Source organism: Poecile atricapillus, chromosome 2, assembly GCF_030490865.1.
Source record: "Poecile atricapillus isolate bPoeAtr1 chromosome 2, bPoeAtr1.hap1, whole genome shotgun sequence".
Lineage (NCBI taxonomy): Eukaryota > Metazoa > Chordata > Aves > Passeriformes > Paridae > Poecile > Poecile atricapillus.
This window is the reverse complement of record NC_081250.1, coordinates 16200344-16219292: the sequence shown is the minus strand read 5'-3', so window position 1 is coordinate 16219292 and position 18949 is coordinate 16200344. Positions and strand designations below refer to the sequence as shown.

Here is an 18949-nt window from a genome sequence, read left to right as displayed (position 1 = left end):
GATACAATTCCAACTTCTCCTGTACTGGTCTGAGAGGAGGAGAAGGGAGAGGAATGGACATACTTATTTTCTTTTTCTGTTTTTTTTTTTTTTTTTTTGAGAGAGAGGTGGGGGTCAATGGTGGGGGGGAGGTTGCTTCTAAGTGGCCTTAAGAAGCAGAGCACTCAATCAAGGAAATAATTTAAACATTTGAGCAGTTACACTGCTGTCAATGTTTTAACTAAGCATTATTTTTAAACATTTTGCTGCATTAGTACCAAATTTATTCACACTTGGATGAATCATGCTTTGTGAAAAATATAGCAGCATTATCTCTTCCAGTACTACAAACATAACTAGCACAATACATCAGGTACATGGCACAGTCATGCCAATAACAATTTTTATGTAACTTCTCTTGTAGTAGCAAAAAGTATATTCACACTTATCTAAGATTTTGCTTACTTGCTAATGTTTTGAAATACTTTTAGAAACACTTCTGAAGTTGAGAACTTAAAAGCAGAGAATGTTTTATACGAACCAAATTCAACATTTGATTTTTGTTCACTCTTTACAAACTATAATATAAATTTTGTCCCAAACCTGTACTTTCTCCTTCTTAAAGACAAGACAGACTTTGTTCTATCACAATTTTAGCAGCAACTTGCATTTTTTTGCTTACACTGAACACATTCCAGCATGAAGCTGTCCATACTGGATACTACAAGTGACAGTTCTGAGTACTGGAGTATGTCTGAGGTTTTATAAATATCAATTTATATTTATTGGCATTTAAATTTCTCAGTATTTGCAATGCTAATTCTCTTAGGTTAATATATTATGCTAAAGGCTGAGTTTTAGTGAGAAATGTAATTTAAATGATTTCATTTATTTATACATTTATGCTATACAGCTAACTGCTCATACAAGCCATGTTTACAGTTGTGTACCATCCAGCCTTTTGCCACTGGGTGACAGCCAAAGCATGAAAACAAAAGCCTTATTCAGGAAAAGAATTCCTTGCACTGCTATATGAATATCAAGTGAATTATGCAAATCAGAACAGGAGGAGCTTAATAAAACCCTCTTTCTGACCTCCCTTATGTTGAAGGAGGGAAATATGCTGAGAATCTCGAAGTAAATATCCTTTTAAGCGAACAGCAGCAAATGCCGACCTCAACGTTTAACTGAAACATTTCATTATAAAACTCCAGACTTTGTAATTTGCACAAATTTACATCACAAAATCAAAGACTGTCTTTTTCTTTGATTTTGAAAAGGAATAAGAGGGGAGAAGAGGGTCCAAATCTGTCTGAGTTCACAAAAGGAATGATGAAGAGTGACAAAAGAGATATACAATACAATACTGTACTACAAAAATATTATCTTCATGACCATAAATGTGCATGTTTCCTTTTAGAATAACTTTCTCTGATTTAGGCTATTTTTAATGACTTGAGAACAGAAGTAAAAAGAGAGGGCAAAACATGGACCTATCATGCAGCACTTTCAAAATGGTGTTTTGTAACTTTACATTTCAACTTTAACAAAAATCAACTTACTAAAGGTTTATTTGATTTTTCTCAAAATGCAAAAGCTTTACATTCTATATAACTCCTTAATAATTTTTTTATCTATAGCAAATTTACAGGAGAATGGAACTAACCCACAAAGTTCTGCAAAAAGCAAGAAGTAAAAACATATTTTAAATCAGATTAGAAATGACTATATTTGCATCAGAATAACTAAACTGTTTTTCAGTGTTTAAAATGCTATGAATATTAATAACTTACAACATATTTTCAGGTTCCATTGCACAACCTCCCACTGCTTTGTTGACATTCACAAGCAGGGCCTGATTAGTTGCAGTCAGTAACTTCACTATAGGTGCGATTCCACCACATTTGCGGATAGTGCCTCGATTTTCTTCCTCTTGGCAACATTCTCCCAGTGCTCCAATGACATTTATAAGGACCTCTTCTGGCTGATCAGTAAGCAGTGTTACCAAAGTTTCTACAGTTTTATATTCCTGAAATCTAAAAGACAGGAATAGATGAAAAGTTGTTATTTTTAGTATACCATTATAAGCTTAACTTTTATAGTATTACTATAATTTAAACACAAGTTTTAATTTCTGCATGTACATCATCTTGCTGAAGAAATCCCAATACCAGTAAACCATTCAAATCACTTATTCTAACTATGACATACAGCCTAATTTCTTACTCTACCTTTCTAGCTACATTTCTACAATTTAGCAGTGTAAGAACCTCCTGAGTAGTTTGATGTTTTTTTTAAACTTGACATGTGGATGCAACACCTACAAACAGCTGAAAACAAACCAAAGACTGGCAATGACTGTGTTACCCTTACTTCCACCACTTCTTCCTGCTCTGTTAACAATAGCTAGAGTAGTATTGTAACAGCCTCCTCCACCTCTCTGAACCCAAGGATTGCCCTTATTTTTCACTAAATATGAGCCTTTAGAGAGTTTACCCTGAGCAGTTCTATACTTAGTTCAGACCTAATCCACTGCATTTTCCCAAAGTCAGAACTATAGTTCTAGTACATTTCAATAGCACAATGTTAGATTCCAACTTGTAATTAAGAAATAAGTTCACAGAAATTTGAGAAATTTGACTTGACTCCTATATTAATACTTCCCTCATTCTTTTGACAGAAGTAGAACTTTTGACACTGGGAATCAAAAACATGGTTTTTAAAATCTTGAAGGTCCTATCCTACAAAGAGATGTGAGCTAAACCTCAAAAGTTTATCTTTCAAAACAGGACTTTTTCACCAGTGCTGGAATAATCTTCTAAGGGTTTTGTTTTTTTGTTTAAAACTTAGGGGGTTCTTAACAAATACTGTATCCTCCTTTTATACATTTTCTGATACATCTTTACAGTTCCATGTGGTACATCAAGCTAGATCTAACCTGTATATAATCTAATTATTAGAGAAAATTTTTCTGAGGGTACTGAGTTCTCATTTGTGCTTTCCTCCCAGCCCCTAGCTTCTGGGAATGTCTGCTTGAGCTACAAAAACTATTTTCCAGGAATCAATTGCTCATGTAGCTTTTCTTTCATACAATAAAAATATTAGTATTTCTGAGATTTTTATGACAGCACTAGATGTTTCAATTAAAATTAATCTTTCCAAGATGGATTATCAGCAAATAATTAAAGTAACTGAGAAATGAGAAACTTGTTTTTCATCATTGAAACCTTTGCTTAAAGAGAAATTTTCCCCTCTTTGTTCACTGTAAAAGTATCCCTAGGAATAGAATCCTATCCCTATAATTATTTTTTCACCTAGAAGTATCCCTATACTATAGTATAGTATATAGCATATAGTAGATAGTAGATAGTAGTATATATAGTATATAGTATAAAGTATAGTAAAGTACTAGTATAGTATATATACTAGGTATACTATACCTAGAAGTATCCCTACAATTTTTTTTTCGAGAGTAAACATTAACAGCATGAAAAAAAGATCAATAAAGTAAGCAAATAATATGAAAAAGCAACAAAACAAAACTGATTTTTGCTGGCATTTCAACTGCTTCACAGATGGAAGGATGTGAGCTGGCCCTGCAACAGGCAGGCTGCTCTCAGACAGAGCTGTTGGCTCGGGCCAGCTTGTGTCCAGGGGCAGTACGGCTGCTGCCATGCCAGCGGCACCTGGAGCCACACAGGCACCTGCACCAACTCACGGCTGAGTCAGCACATCTCAGCAGTGAACTCCAGCGACAGGAAATACTCTGGAGCACTTTAGAGATAATTAAGTGCCCCTGCAGGAGCCAGCAGGGTTTGTTAGTTCTAGCTTCATGCCAGACTCGGGCTCATCCCTCCAGATCTACTGAGGTGTTCCCATGTTATCCTCACTCACTTTTCTTTAGTGCACTCCCATTTGAGTTTGGATAGGATTTACTGCTTCAGACTCAGCGCTACATAACACGTGAATTCAGCTGGAGCTGTACCGGGCTAGTAACCTTTGTGGAGCATCAAGCACTTGCCAAAGATATGTGAGTAGCCCAACAAAAATCTGTTTGCAGTTGGACAGAATTATTGGCTACAGCTATACTAATAAATAAAACAGGCTAGGGCTCATTCTCTACCCCTGAGGACAAGAAGCACAACATAGCATCCATATGGCTAAAATCTCTTATCCTCACAATGCAGGGTGGCCTCACCCATTCTGCCTAATGGGAACAATCTGTTGCTTGCACCATTCCCAAGGAGTGTCTGGGCATTGTCTGGGAGAGCGTTTGCTGGCAAACTGTGTAAGGGCAGTCAAACAGTATGGATAATCCTAACACAGAGCCTGAAATCTGAAAGGTTTGGACCTGTTTAGTTTACTAGTACAGAGAGAGCCACTCAGTCTCATCACTGATCCAAAATCAGGATACCTCTGCACAAACCCAAAGTCCACAGAAAAGAAGGATGCATCCATTTGAAAAGTTAGGTTACTGTGCAATTAAGAATGCAAAAAAGCAGTAGAACAGCAGTAGAAGATGTAAAGACCATAGGTCTGTATACCAACAGTTTGGAAACTCATTTAGGACAGTAAAAAGCCAGAATGTAAAACCTGGAAATCTTCCTAATATGTGCTTATCCAGCTAGTACACTAAATTAGGGCAGCAGGAAGATATTATCTCTTACTAATACTCTTTCTAACCTTTCTACCTTCTCCATGTACAGAGCAGCATAATTCTAGCAGGAAACCTAGCACATATGTAGTGGAACCAGCTTCCTTTTTTGAGGTAAGGTCCATGAATTTGTTATATTAATTTTAGATGAGAAGGTAAAATGTTCTCAATCATTAAGCTGCTCCATGGAAGGTGGAGAGTGACAACTTCTACTGTCACATTCTCAGATAATTACTCAGAACCCTGATACTGAGAGGTTGATGGTACCCACAGTAGAATTCTCATCAGGTAATTCCACTAATTTAGAAGCGGGGTCTCCAAATTAAGCTACTTTTCTGAGCCCCTTCTGTAGTCAAGAAGAGAGGCATCTAGGCTAATTATCCTAGACTCCAGTATATTTCTAATATGTATTAGATATCTACCCTACAATGAGATAATTTGGTCTATGTTTCTCTTGATGTAAAACATTAAAGTTAAGTGTACTAAGTACTCTACCACGCAGCAGTGATTCTGGCTTGCAAACTACAGACAGGAGGGGGAATATCAGATATGGCCACGTGTCAAATGTTTAGTATGTGCTAGTACACCACCTGACTCAGTGTCCTATAGCTTAACTAAAGACACCACTTGTCTCCATTGACTGTTAAGATTCTAGGAACTTAACACTGTCTCCACTCTACCCTGATGAGGTCAGTGACGATTTTTTAAGTACTATAAAATCTAAGTTGAAAGCCCAACTGATTAGAAAGACTGATTTTGAAGAATCATGACACAACAGTTTTGAAAACAATAGAACCCATAAAATCAAAACATGATAATGAAATAAATGCTTGTAAAATTAAATTGTTACTTTAACACATTTTCTCTACTGATTGCACATTTCCAGATTGCTCCTGTCACAGCTGCCAAAAGTTGTTTGTTTTCACTGTTATCAAGCAGAACAGATAGTGGTTGTAGACCTTCATGTTTTCTAACCAGGTCACGTATTTCTTCATCTTCTGCACACTATAAAAAAAATATTAAAAATATATATTATGTAAAAATGTGTACAATGATGTCTTCAAAAGCTAGCTGTATTACATTGTAATTAGTAAAAGCTAAGAGAAGAAGAGAACATAAATATTGTATTCAAGTATCTGAATAGGCTAACAAGTCACTAAGAGAGTTTGACAGTAAACTGCTCCTGTATATGCAGCAGTGCTTATACTGCCACATTGTCCACTTTAGGGGCAAACAAACAAAAAACCAAAGCAGCTCTATGCACAGGATGCCTCACCTCTCTCCACAGGTCACCTGTGCAACTTAATGCTTGCACACAAAAAGAGCCAGTAGGAACCTAACTATAATATTAAATATGCAGCTAAAATATTCACAACACTTCTATAATTTTTTACACATTAGATAAATAGCAAAATTAAGAAAATTTAAAACTGACAACGACATGAAAACAAAGGGCTAATCCTGGTTCTGATCTACTGATTATAATACAATTACCTTAAATATGGCACTTGCACAATGCATCTGGAGCTCCTCGTTTTCACTACTCAGATTTTTCACTAGGTTCTCAATCATGCCTTCCGTCCTTATTGCAAGTCTGTAACTTGGCTAAAAAGATAAACTGCATCTTTTAAATCCTGCATATGAATGGTTAATAGGCCACAATAATAATACAATGCTACAATTATAGGGTTTGATATTGAGAAGCCTTTTACTTTACGTAAGCACAAGTCATCATTGCCTTGAAAATACTACTGATGACCTCAGAGGTAAGCAAATACAGACATTCTCTGCAGTGCTCTTCAAATCACCTGTAAAACGAGGTACTGCACTGCCTATCTTGTAGCCACTTGGCTTACGCAGAATGCAGAATATTCTGAAAGGTGTCCAGATTCCCTGCTCAGACCCAAGAAAGCAAAAGATGCTTCAGAATGGATCAAGAAGTACCCACTCACTTCATCAAGAACCAGCAGCCAAAACAACAGATCTATTCCTAAAACAAGGTTAGAAAAACATGTTCTTAGAAATAACATTTTTTAGTGATATTTTCATCCAAATTTTAACCTACAGGCATTGTAACAGGGGATCATTTTTTAAGTGGGGGAAACATCTGTGTAAGAAGTTAGGCCATACAAGAAACCCTCAAAAATGACACCTTCTCAATCTATACTTACTGAACCTAAAATCTGCCAGGTTTGTGTCTCATGGAATATGTGTATTTCAAGAAGCTAATTTTTAACAAAGTGTTTAATAATGTAAAATCTCTTGAAAAATTATGTCTTTTGTGCCTCAACTTCACCAAGACAAATTATGTACATTTTTTATATGAAATGCAATACACCTCAAAGTTCAAATGAAGATATAGAATCATAAACAAATAGAATCATTTAGGTTGGAAAAGACCTTTAAGACTATCGAGTCAAACCATTATCCCAGCACTGCCAAATCAACCACTAAACTGCATCCCTAAGTGCCACATCTGCACATCTTTTAAGTAATTCCAGGGATGGTGACTCAACCATTCCCCTGGGCAGTCCTTTCCAGTGCTTGACAACTGTTTCGGTGAAGAAATTTTTCCCAATATTCAATCTAAACCTCCCTGATTCAACCTGAGGCAATTTCTTCTGATCCTATTGCTTGTTACCTGGGAGGAGAAAATAAGCCCACCTGACTCCCAGCTTGCTTTCAGGTAGTTGGAACAAGTGATCAGGTCCCCTCTGAGCCTCTTTCTCTCCAGGCTAAACAACCCCAGCTCCCTCAGCTGCTCTTCACCAGCCTTGTGCTCCAGATCCTTCCCCAACTCCATTGCCCTTCTCTGGACACACTCCAACAACTCAATGTTCCTCCTCAACTGAGGGACCCCGAACTGAAAGCAGGATTTGCGTAGTGCCTAGCACAGGAGGATGGTCATTGCCCTGCTCCTGCTGGCCACATTACTGCTGATCCAGGCCAGGATGCCGTTGGCCTTCTTCTCCACCTGGGCACGTGGGCTCATGCTCACCAAGACCTCCAGGTCTTTTTTTACCATGCAGTTTTCCAGCTCCTCCTTCCCCAGCCTGTAGCACGACAGGGGTTGATGTGACTCAAGTGCAGGACCTGTCACTTGGCCTTGTTGAACCTTGTACCACTGGCCTTGGCCCATGGATCCAGCCCATTCAGACCCCTCTGCAGAGCTTCCCTGCCCTCCAGTAGATCAACACTCCCACCCTTGGGGTGTCTGCAAACACTCGGCATGTTGAGGGTGCCCTCGATCCCCTCAACCAGGTCATACATAAAGATATTAAACAGAACTCTCCCACTAGTATAATCCCTTACATGGCTATGGTAAAAAATATTTGTATTCAAATTTAGAAACTGAATATACTCAAAGTTGCAAAATGTGCCACGGAAAACTGTGGGAAAAATCATATATATATCACTCTCTTCTATTTGCAATGTATCAGACCCAATGCACAAGGACACTATAAACCACTCTGCCCTGTGCTGCCTTGAATCTTCTTGGCCACACCTGCAGGTTAGTTTTGTAGAATTTAAATGCGTTGATTAACCAGAACACAGCACCTTAGGTTGACAAATCTGTAAAGTACGATGAAAAAAATAAGAAAAAAAGAAACTGATTAAGGCTTTAATTTCTTCTTTTTTTCTTTCATGTATTTCTCTAGCCTTTTAAATAAAAAATATGTGGCTTTTACTTCAAGTTGTGACCTTCTCAAAACTGCTTTGATTACATAAAGCATCTGCTTCCTGATGGGATAACTGACCTGATTTAAGTAACAGTAGAATGAAGTATTTCCTTTTAGTGGCAAATTTCTTTAATGCTTAGAAATAACTTAGCTATGTGTGTTTACTCACCTCTGAGGCACATTCTTGTAGTGTCCCCACTATTGGGACTAAGATGTTTGTGTGTGAGCATTTGAGCCACCTAGCTAATAATGGAATGCCACCAGCTTTACGGATTGCTTTCTTGTTTTTTGTGCTTCTGCTGCAGCTCCAGAGTGCCAAAGCCCCACAGCGCGCTGTTTCAGTGTCTTTGGCTTGGCATGATGATCCCACTGAAATAGATTCCAACAGCTCAACCTAAAAAAAATACCAATTTCTTAATATCTACAGGAAACTTTGTTCTCATACTGCTTTCTAATTATGGTAAACACTACAGTTAATCATGTTTACAACACATGATGTATTTTTTGAACAAAAATACTCATATGACAGGGGCACAAATTTTAATGTCTGCTTACCAATCTCTTGATTCCTCCATGTTGCCTTACTGTCTTTCGTGCTCGTTTAAATCTAGCAACATTGGCAATTGTTTCAGCTGCCAAACATTTTAGATCAGTATCTGGAGAGTCCAGTATTTTCACCATGATCTCCAAGCCTCCAAGATCTGCAATTGCATGTCTGATCAATACATTTTGACTAATTTCCTTCAGGATTTTTAATGAACCAGTCTAAATAATGGGAAACAATAGAAGTTAAACATTATATAGGTATACAAAAACATTAACATTATTTTAAATTATTTCTTATTTAATTTTTTTCTTTATATTTAAACAGGAGAGAAAAAGGAAACTGAAAGTGAAAAACATAATGTCTTTCTAAAAAATCAGATGAAACCAAGAAAATAAAGAAATGAGAAATCAATTTTCTTTACACTCTGTAATTTTGAAACTCAAAAAAAATTCTAATAGAAAACCCATATTCATTGCTTGATTTGACCAAGCTCATTACCTGACATTTAATTTCTTCTGTATCAAGTAAATTAATTAACACTTCAAGACATCCAGTGTCTTTGATGGCCAGCTGACACGTTTCTTGAGACAGATTGAGATCTCTCATTGAACACAACGCAATTACAGTAGCTGTTGGATCACCTCCCTAAAATAAAGCAAATAATTAAAAAATGTGTAAAATGCATTTAATATGAAACTCTATTTCAGTCACTGCAATTACACTTCAAGAAAAAAAAATCAAAGAATACAACACAGAAATTTAAACCATAAGATAGGTGAATTCTTTTAAACCTATAATATAGGTTGACTGTCAGTAAAATCAGGGATGAACCAACCTGCATGGAAAACAGGATAGCTGAGCTGTAGTGGCAACAGAATCTGGAGTGAACACTGTTAGCTGGTCTTAATGTGGAAGTTACAATTTAGAGTACCTAGTAAATCAAACTACAGCATCCACCTCCTGCATTCCAGAGAAGCTTTGGCTCCCATCCTGATTGGAACTGTGCTGCCCAAGATCATCTCTTTTAAATGAGAGTTTTTGAATCTGTGATGGATTTTTTTATCAACCCTTCCCAGAGGAAAGTGTTCTGCTAAATTCTGGACATCAGAATGAAAAAGTGAATATCACAAAACTGAGTAATGTTTGCTAATATAAAACAGGTAGATCTAACAAAACCAGAACTTTTGAAGCATATTTCTTAAATGTAAACAGAAAGACAAATACAATACAAAAGGAATTTAAATTTAACATGCTCTTCAAGTTGTTCTAAATGTAGTAAAGAATCACAAGTGAGAAAATAATCCAAAAAGAATGTGAGAGAACTACTTCATAAAGTTTCAGACCAGTAGTTTATGTCAGACAAAACACTTCTCCTAATCAATGAAGTACATATGCATAGTGCTTCATAATTTTAATCTAAATTTCTTGTAACAACAGGTACTACAAATTTTCCCCACAAAAGTGGTTAAATGTAAAGGTAATTTTTAAACATGTGTAACATAGTGTCCTAGAGGAAGATGCCCACAATTTTTTTAAATTATCTTTTTTAATAATCTTCATCATCTTGACTTCAGGAGAATGCTTTAATAACATATTTTTATAATAGACTTTAATAACATATTTTCATCTACTTTAAAAATATATCCTAGAGTATAAAATATTGCAACAATTTCTCAGACATGTTCCTAGAGAAATCAGTTTATCCACACATATAAAACCGTAAATTATTTTTTTAAAAGTCCCTATGATATGATTACAAAACTACAGAGAATATTCTGCACCTCAGAAAAATTAACAGCTGTCCTTTTATGAATTTTTTTGCCTTTTAACATAAGTTAGACTTTGATATTTACATTGCTTTGTCTGATAAAAAATTTGCAACAAGTGTTTTAAAAGAAAACTTGTCTTTTTATTATGTAACATAACTGTAAGAAGTATACTGCTAACCTGAAAAGTGTCTCCTCCTGAGGACTGCTTCTCCTACAGTGAAACTGCATTTATACATAACATAGTAATCTATAATTCCCTTACATGTATAATGGTTGCATACGACATTTAATATGGATCAGCTTTTTAAAAAATAAACAACTTATAATTTTCTTATACTGAATAAAAAATACAATTGTAATAATATAAATATATGCATTTTATTTTTTCAGCTTCAAAAACAAACACACCACTTCCAGTGTTTTTCATGTAAAACCACAATAAAATATTTTTCATATGTGCTGAGGCATCAGTTCTACAAAATTAGAAATATTGTTGATGTTTTCAATAATTATTTTTTGTTTTTTGAAGTTATCATTACAGCAAGTTTTGCAGCAGTTACAGCATAGATTTTAACATTCATGGAAATAGTTACTTTTCCATTGAATTGACATAAAATCTGCATCATGTTGTTATACCATTTAAAATCTGATACATTGGAAGCAAAATAGACTCTACTGGCAGATCAACAATCAATTTTAAGGCTTGAAATTAAACACAGACTTAGTTAAAAATGTGCCTTTCCTCCTATATATTGGTATAACACATATATTCATGAAAATAAACCAGTAACACTGTTCCACTATCAGTAAAACATCTTCTTGCACTGTATGGGTAATGTCTCTATGACAATACTCAAGCTCACAAGTGAGAACAACTGAGAATTACAGAACTAGTGACAAGATCAAAAAAGAATGAAAATAAAGACAAGCACAAGCAAATACAGACACAACCCAAAGTACAGTTACCAGGGAACACACAAGTTCAAACCATCATTTTGTTTGACTTCCGTAATAATCAAGAAGAGAAGCCCCTGTTAGTCAACACAAGCTTTCAACAAAAAGAACAAAGAAAACAAAAGCATTAAGGGGTCTTTTTTATGCATTGACCTTTACTGTATTCTGCTAGTGGTTACTTAATATCCCGGACAGCACAGTGAACACTCTGGCTATGCTAAGGACATAACTAGTCAGTAAGCACTTAGATGTTTTCATACTAGATGAGCTCAATGGACTCTGCTCTATGGCACTGAGAGAACTGGCTAATGCCATGATTAGTTTGCAGAACTGTAGGAAGAAATCTGATGTTAGCAACAGAACACAACACTGATATTATCTATCAATATTGCGGCATTACCAAACAAAAAAACCAAACTTTACAGAGAGACTTATAACCAGATTTGTAACCTGTAAGATATGGGAAATCTTCCTCCTTTGTTTTGGCACTGCTCAAATTTAAGTGCTACACTCATTCTAGGTATTCTATTTCCAAAAAAATACTGAGAAAGTTGAGAAAGACCAGGAGATGCCAAAATATCTCAGAATTATGATCTCCACAGAAAAACTGAAGCAACTGGAACTGTTTACTCTGAAGAAGACAATAGGAAGGTAGTTTAAAGAATGCCTTCAATGTCAATCATCTGCTCTCCAGGTCCAGACAAGAAAAATGGAGTTCAATGGCATCAGGATTGATCTATGCTTGGTAAAAAAAAAACCAAAAAAACAAAAACCAAAAAAACCACCAACAAAAAAAACTTGACAAAACCAACGTTAATAGTAAGAATATTTGATTTCTTGAATACATTGCTTACAGCAGTCATGAAATCTCCATGACAGGAAAAAGAAGGTACAGAAATATTTGTCCAGAAGACACACAAAGAATTGGTACTGTTTTGCAGGCAAGCAGATGGAGTCAATGACTTCCCACATTCTGCTCTAGTCAGCAAGTATTATATGTATGATAGTAAGTATTTTCTGTTACTTACTATCATGAAATTTTGTAAATAATAAATGGTTTTGATATTTATTTGTTTTCTTCAAAAGAAATAATTAACCCATAATAGATAATATGATCATAGATACAGATAGTAGTTAATAAAATATACAGGCTTAAGTTTCAATAGCACGTGTCCAATCCCAATTAAACCATTCCTAGTCAATACAAAGCTTTCATTTTTGAACTGATGATGTCAGTTCAGCAGGCTAGGAACAGAAGATAAAAAATTTACTCTAGAGTCAACCCTTTCAACTGAAACCTAAAGGCATTATAGGAATACAATTAACAAAAATATGAACAGTATTATTAAAAATATTATTCTAAATGTGTTTCCCAATTTGTAGCAAAATTAACATACATGAATAGCAATACATAAACATTACAATCAAGTTACAGTGCATTTCAGTTTCCCAAGAGAAAGCATAATTAAGTAAAATGAAAGTTATACAGTTTTTGGCTCACAAATATCTCTATGAATACAGCACCTATTTGAAGGGTGTTTTATTGATTTATTTAATTTGGGTTTTGGAGTGAACATGAGTGAATGCTACCAGAAAATGAAATATTTTTTTTAACCTGCATGGCAATGTCAAAGATGGGTGTTTTTTACTGTTTAGACCAATGGCTGAAATTTATTTTGCCAGAGTAAAAGTGTATTTTCTTTATTGTATTAAGTAAATCCTGGATAGATAAATATGCATGTCTGTGATAACAAGTCTATGGCTGAGTAACAGGAAAAAAATTTGCTGTTTGTGGGCAGTTCTGTCATTCTTCTGCATAATACCCCAGTTTTTATTATGAGTATATATAATCTTAATGGCAATTACAATATACATGACAAAATAAAGACCAAACATACCAAGTCAACATATTTTTTTAAAATACTGAACAAACAAAATAGCATAATGTGATAGCCCAAAAAAGTATGTGAAAATATTGTTATACCAGACTTTTAAAACTAAAATTCACTAATAGAACAAAATAACTCCTAGGAAAAAAAAAATTTGCTTAGCTGGAATCCCAATCCAAAGTTATATTGCCATTTTTATAAAACAAGAAATCCAAAACAAATAGTAAAGTATGAAACAGAATTCTTCGTTTAAAGGTTTGTGACTTTTTTACTTTCTGTTGAACTTTACTCAAATCACAGAGAAAATGTTATTTTCTGCTAGAAAATACTTTAACATCTAAATAAATTTTGATAAAGCTTAATGAAAGACTGAGTATTGCAGTATAAAATACACAATATGCTTCAGCAAGGCAATTTTTCTATGCTAGTGAATCTCTAAACACTCTGCGTTTTGTCATGGCTTAAATACTAGTTCCAATTTTTCATCTTAGTTTATAAAACATGCAAGCTGCAACTTGTTAAGACATGAGTTATGGACAAGTATAACTGAGTTATGGAATAATTCCCTGACCCACTTCCTGAATCTCCTGGTGTTCTTTAGATCCAGCCTAGCAGTATGTAAACCATATAGATTTATATAAATAAAGCCAGTGGAAAATCACAGGCATCACAACATTTCAAAACATTCACACTGGACTACAACAATGCACAGAAGCTGCACTGTTTTAGTTGCAGATTAATACCTTGACCTTAACCCAACACAGTGGCAGAAGTGACATATATGTCATGACCCAGATACGATGAGTTTAAATTGTCATATTTTATGAAATTGAAAATAAATGAGTTTCCAAACAAAAGAATGTCTCTTATTTTCTTCATGAACCAGGAGGTTTTGTTAGGCAAGCATTGATTCCCTCTTAAAAACTCTTCCAAGACATGTATCCATGTTAGCTTTCCTTTTTTGATTCATAGAAATCGGATTCTATTATAGAGGAGGTAAGAGTCTAATGGCTCATGTGCAAGCATATGAACTTTTACTTCCTTGGACTGGCAATAATAAAATATTTTCCTAGTAATTTCTTAAACCTCAGGCTTGGAAAGAAGTGAAATGGTGACCCCAAAACCACAGAAAACTTGGCCAAGATAATATATAATATCTTAACAGTGCAAGTTTATCTTCTACTCCATTGTGAAATTTTCAGTTTAGGAGTGTATTTCTTCCCCAGATGTATCCTTACAATTTTGTAAGGACACTTCATCAGAGGAAAATAAAGCATGTATGTGTTTTAAAAGAATATGTAGGAATTCGAAGCAAATAGGATTGAATGGGAAAGGGAAAAGGATCTAGGATTAAATTTAAAAAAGAAAAAACCCTACACAAACAGCACTACTGTTAACAGTAATTTAACATTGTAAACCCTGACTGGAAACTTGGAGATGAGACATTTGCTGACTACAACACAGATGGGCTACTGGCCTTGTGTGATGGTGTCAGACCCGCCTAAGCAATTCTGACTTTGCCTAGTATTGGCTCACAAAGAGGATAAAAGCCTTAATGCTATTACAGTCTTTTCAATTTTATGTATCCAACTAATTTAGGAAACCAGTGGATGTGAAACTGAGGAGAAAAATTAATGAGTTTAGACTAGGAAGGACTGTTGCCTCTGGACGCTGCTGGAGAGGCTGCATACTGTTGAAGCTTTATAAGCACTGAACAGACAGAAGAGGCAGTGTCATTTGAAGCTAGTCAAAAAAATTTTTGCAAGGAAAACAAAATTATAGCAATAGTTTATGAAAAACTAAAAGACAGGTGTTCTCTGGAGGAATAAAACCAACTTAGAAACAGCGCTTGCTGAGAGCATAGGAAAAACAAACAGGGGTGAAGACATGGCTGAAGCACAGGCATGCTTCAGGAGTAAGTGTGTAGAGTGAGCTGTGATTAAATTGAGCCTAGATCAACGTGGAACACTTAAAAACAACGCAGAATGTTGCTCTCACTACTTAAAAGTCTTGCTGCCTTTTAGACACAATCACATTCTAATTATTTGGGAAACATAACAATTTGATTATCTACTTCATGAATATAAAATCTGAAGTCATATTGAGACAACTGGCAATTTACTACTATTTTAGAGGTATTACAGTTATGGTGTCAAAACCATAGGTCATTAATTTCATTACCTGCTTTCATCATAGAATACAACCCTTCAGAAAGAGGATAATCACACTTAAGTTATTTTGCATTCTTTTCCTCAGTCCTTTATTTTTCACATACTTCTTTCCCCCTTTTTACTGAATTTCATCTACTTTTTTTTTCTTTGTTTCTAGATTGTCTTTCAGCTTATTAGATATGAAACTCTAAGGAATGTGTGACCCTGTGAACATTAATTAAACCTTCACTACACAGAAATCAATCAGAGTTGGTATTGGTATTAATGGTCAAAATTCTACCAGTTGTTATGAATTTTATATGTCTCTTGGGATGAAGAATGATTGTATGGTATTTTGAGGAGGCAGCTCTTCCAGTGCTTCAAAGTTGCCAATTGTAATAATAATTTGAGAGCTCACCATTTGCCAAATATTTCCTACCTAGTAAAGTTATCATAAAAATATTTCTTTTTCATGATCAGCTCTATCTTGGTTGTTAGAAAATACTTATCTTAACTATAAATTGAATTTTTCACATATTTTTATTTCCTTTTTTCCCAGTAATCACACTTTTTACTGAATTTAAAAAAAAAAAATCTTGGCTAATACTGGAAGACAGGAGCAAGAGAGGGTCATGAACAGTAGAAAAGAGAGTGATATGAAGACTAACAGCTTTGCCAAGGTTGATGGGTGAGCCAAACACGCCACGAAACACTAGCAGGTGGCACATGATTATGTCACATATATTTGGTATCTTCTGAAAAACAACAGTCTTAGCCAAACTAAAGCTAAAAAAGTTAAAAGCTTATTTTTCATCTTTACATTTCCATCCAAATGAAAACCCCCTTCAGATTACCCCAACATATACTTTCATAAGGAAGGGAAAAGATCTGTTGTTAGACATTCTACTAATAAGGTGAGTTGGTCAAAGTGGTCAGTCCTGAAAAAGGGCCTCACACAAAGTTACTACATGTACAATAATATTTTACATCACTTACAGATGTTTATTATGTATTTACTAGCTAAAACATAATCTCGTGAAAGTCTTGCCAATATAATATTATAAAGAAAAAACCATTTCACTCTCATCCACAGATTGTAGAAAAAGCTTTGATGTGCAAAACGTGTCCTACATAGATTAGGGACTTCTACTCCTGCTATTAGATCCTAACATTTGCATCTATCATATATATAGGGGTAGATCTTAAGACAACAAGAACATCCATAAACAACTGAGATTTTAGACTTTTCACTTTAAACAATTAGTATTTGAAGACCCATTTTATTCATTAGGGTGGGATGTTCATGTCTTTATCTGCACATTAGAACAAAATATAATTACTTTGCTGCTAATCCCAAAATGTAATTGATTTCTTAATACATGGCTCATTAAACTCATTTAAATTTTTATAATGAACACTAGTGTAATCTTAATAATATGTCATGTTTCCAACTATTTCCAATAACTTACAGAAGCTATACTTTTCCATTATGCAGTTCAGCAATCTGTCTGTCCTCTATTGCATGTAAATTTTGAGAAAAATCTACAAGACACATCAGTGCCCTCAGAAGTGTCATAAATTTATAACCGGTTCTTACAAAATAGTCGCTGTATACATCAGCTGCTAAACCACACAATTCTCATTTGCACATGGGCAGTTGGGAGCTTCTGCTCAAGTCCACACTCAGGGAACATCCCCCTGGCTCCTGTGCAGGGCCATAGCCTTTCTCCAGCTCCTGGGCCTGGCACAGGGCACAAGCAGCTGAGGAGAGACCGCAGATTTGTCCATCATTCCAAAGTAAAAAAGAAACACAATGCTGTTCTGGGAACAAGGTCTTTTGCACTGGAGTAATTCCAAACAGATATGAAATTAAAGGATCTATTACATGAAGTGTGAGATTTGACTGGTTTCACTATATTTCCTGAAATACAGCCAAAAATAGAATGACTTTCCACATAAGAAACTGAAAGATGAATTCTGTAACTGACATGGTCCTGCAGAACTCTATTCATCCTCATCCTGGCATAGGTGTACATCTAAATCATGCCCTTACAGGGAACCAAAGTCAAACAGCACAAGAGCTTAAGGCATTAAATATTTTTTCTAGATATTGCCGTTATTCCTGGCACAGTCACCAGCACAATTCACCTATCAACATCTCAGTTTTATCATAAAACTGGCAATAGTCAGTGCTCAACTGTGGGCAACACAAAGACCGGCTCTTAACACTTTTTTCTTCTTTTTTTTTTTTTTTTTCAGTGAACAGCCCCAGATCTGCCACAAAGAAGATTCTGCATTTCTACATGATGTTCCCTGTTTCTAGTAAAAGGATAATTGAAAAAGATGGCCCTTTCATCCTACTCCTAAAATTCTTCAGATTTAAAATGTAGTCCTTCCTCTAGAAATCCAATTCTTCAGAAGTTCCAATTTAATAAATAATATCAAATCTGAAGCAGGCTGGGTGAATCTCACTGTTACAAACATCAGCAGAGCACCTCATTCCCATTTTATCTACTCTGGCTCCAAAGGATGCTAACACAAGGCCATCACCAAGCTCACTGATCTATTTTGCTGCCCATTGTTAAGCTGATGGGGAAGCATGGCAGGAACACACATGCTCCATCTCCTGCTTCACAGCTCTGGAAAGCTTGAAGGTAGGACAAGGAGCCAGACCACAGAAGCAGCTGCTTCCCAGCGGAACAATTCCAACATGGATACTCTTTCCCAGAAAGGAAAGGGAGTGGAGAAGGGCAAAAAGTCAGAAGGGAATTTCCCCAGCACTGGAATTTTCTCTCCATGAAGAGGAATACCAGTACAGGCACTACAGGAACAACTCGCAGGATCTTGCAAGTTTGTTTTATACAAACAGCAACTGTCTTTTTAACATTTAATGACACCATTATATAAAAACTCTGTTTTTCAGGTTTTATGGGAGTTTATCGTTAGCAAATTGATTTTTTATGAAGTCTTGCTGTATTGCAATTCACATTAACTTAAGCAGATATTCGAAAAATCATTTCATCTACAAATTACAAATTACAAATTACTTACAAATTACTTACAAATTACAAGCATTTTCTTTGTATCTCAATCATCTATTATTTAAGGCATTTTATTATTTTTTTCAGATGGGCAAACAATACAAGCCCTTTGAAATTTGTGCTTCTACATAAATATGCTTGTAGATACTTAAATAACACAGTCATAAATTTATTTTCTCTGACGTTGCATGTGTCATGAACACTTGCCTACATGAACAACAAGAATGCCAAAAAATCTCCCAAGTCTGGCCAGAAGTGCAGTATTTATACTTGAATTAAAATGAAT

The 18949-nt window shown here is 35.3% G+C and overlaps 1 protein-coding gene across 2 annotated transcripts in view; it reads right to left on the bottom strand.

The window, feature by feature from the left end:
• The window catches only part of ODAD2 (outer dynein arm docking complex subunit 2), a 71042-nt gene that overhangs the window by 39412 nt on the left and 12681 nt on the right, over positions 1-18949 (bottom strand). For both annotated transcript variants that reach the window (XM_058832903.1, XM_058832901.1), the window contains exons 10-15: positions 9359-9505; positions 8869-9078; positions 8483-8707; positions 6128-6238; positions 5484-5638; positions 1773-2015 (exon numbers count right to left, since the gene is read on the bottom strand). In XM_058832903.1, coding sequence (XP_058688886.1) covers positions 1773-2015; positions 5484-5638; positions 6128-6238; positions 8483-8707; positions 8869-9078; positions 9359-9505 — 1091 coding nt within the window. The remainder of the gene's footprint in view (positions 1-1772; positions 2016-5483; positions 5639-6127; positions 6239-8482; positions 8708-8868; positions 9079-9358; positions 9506-18949) is intronic.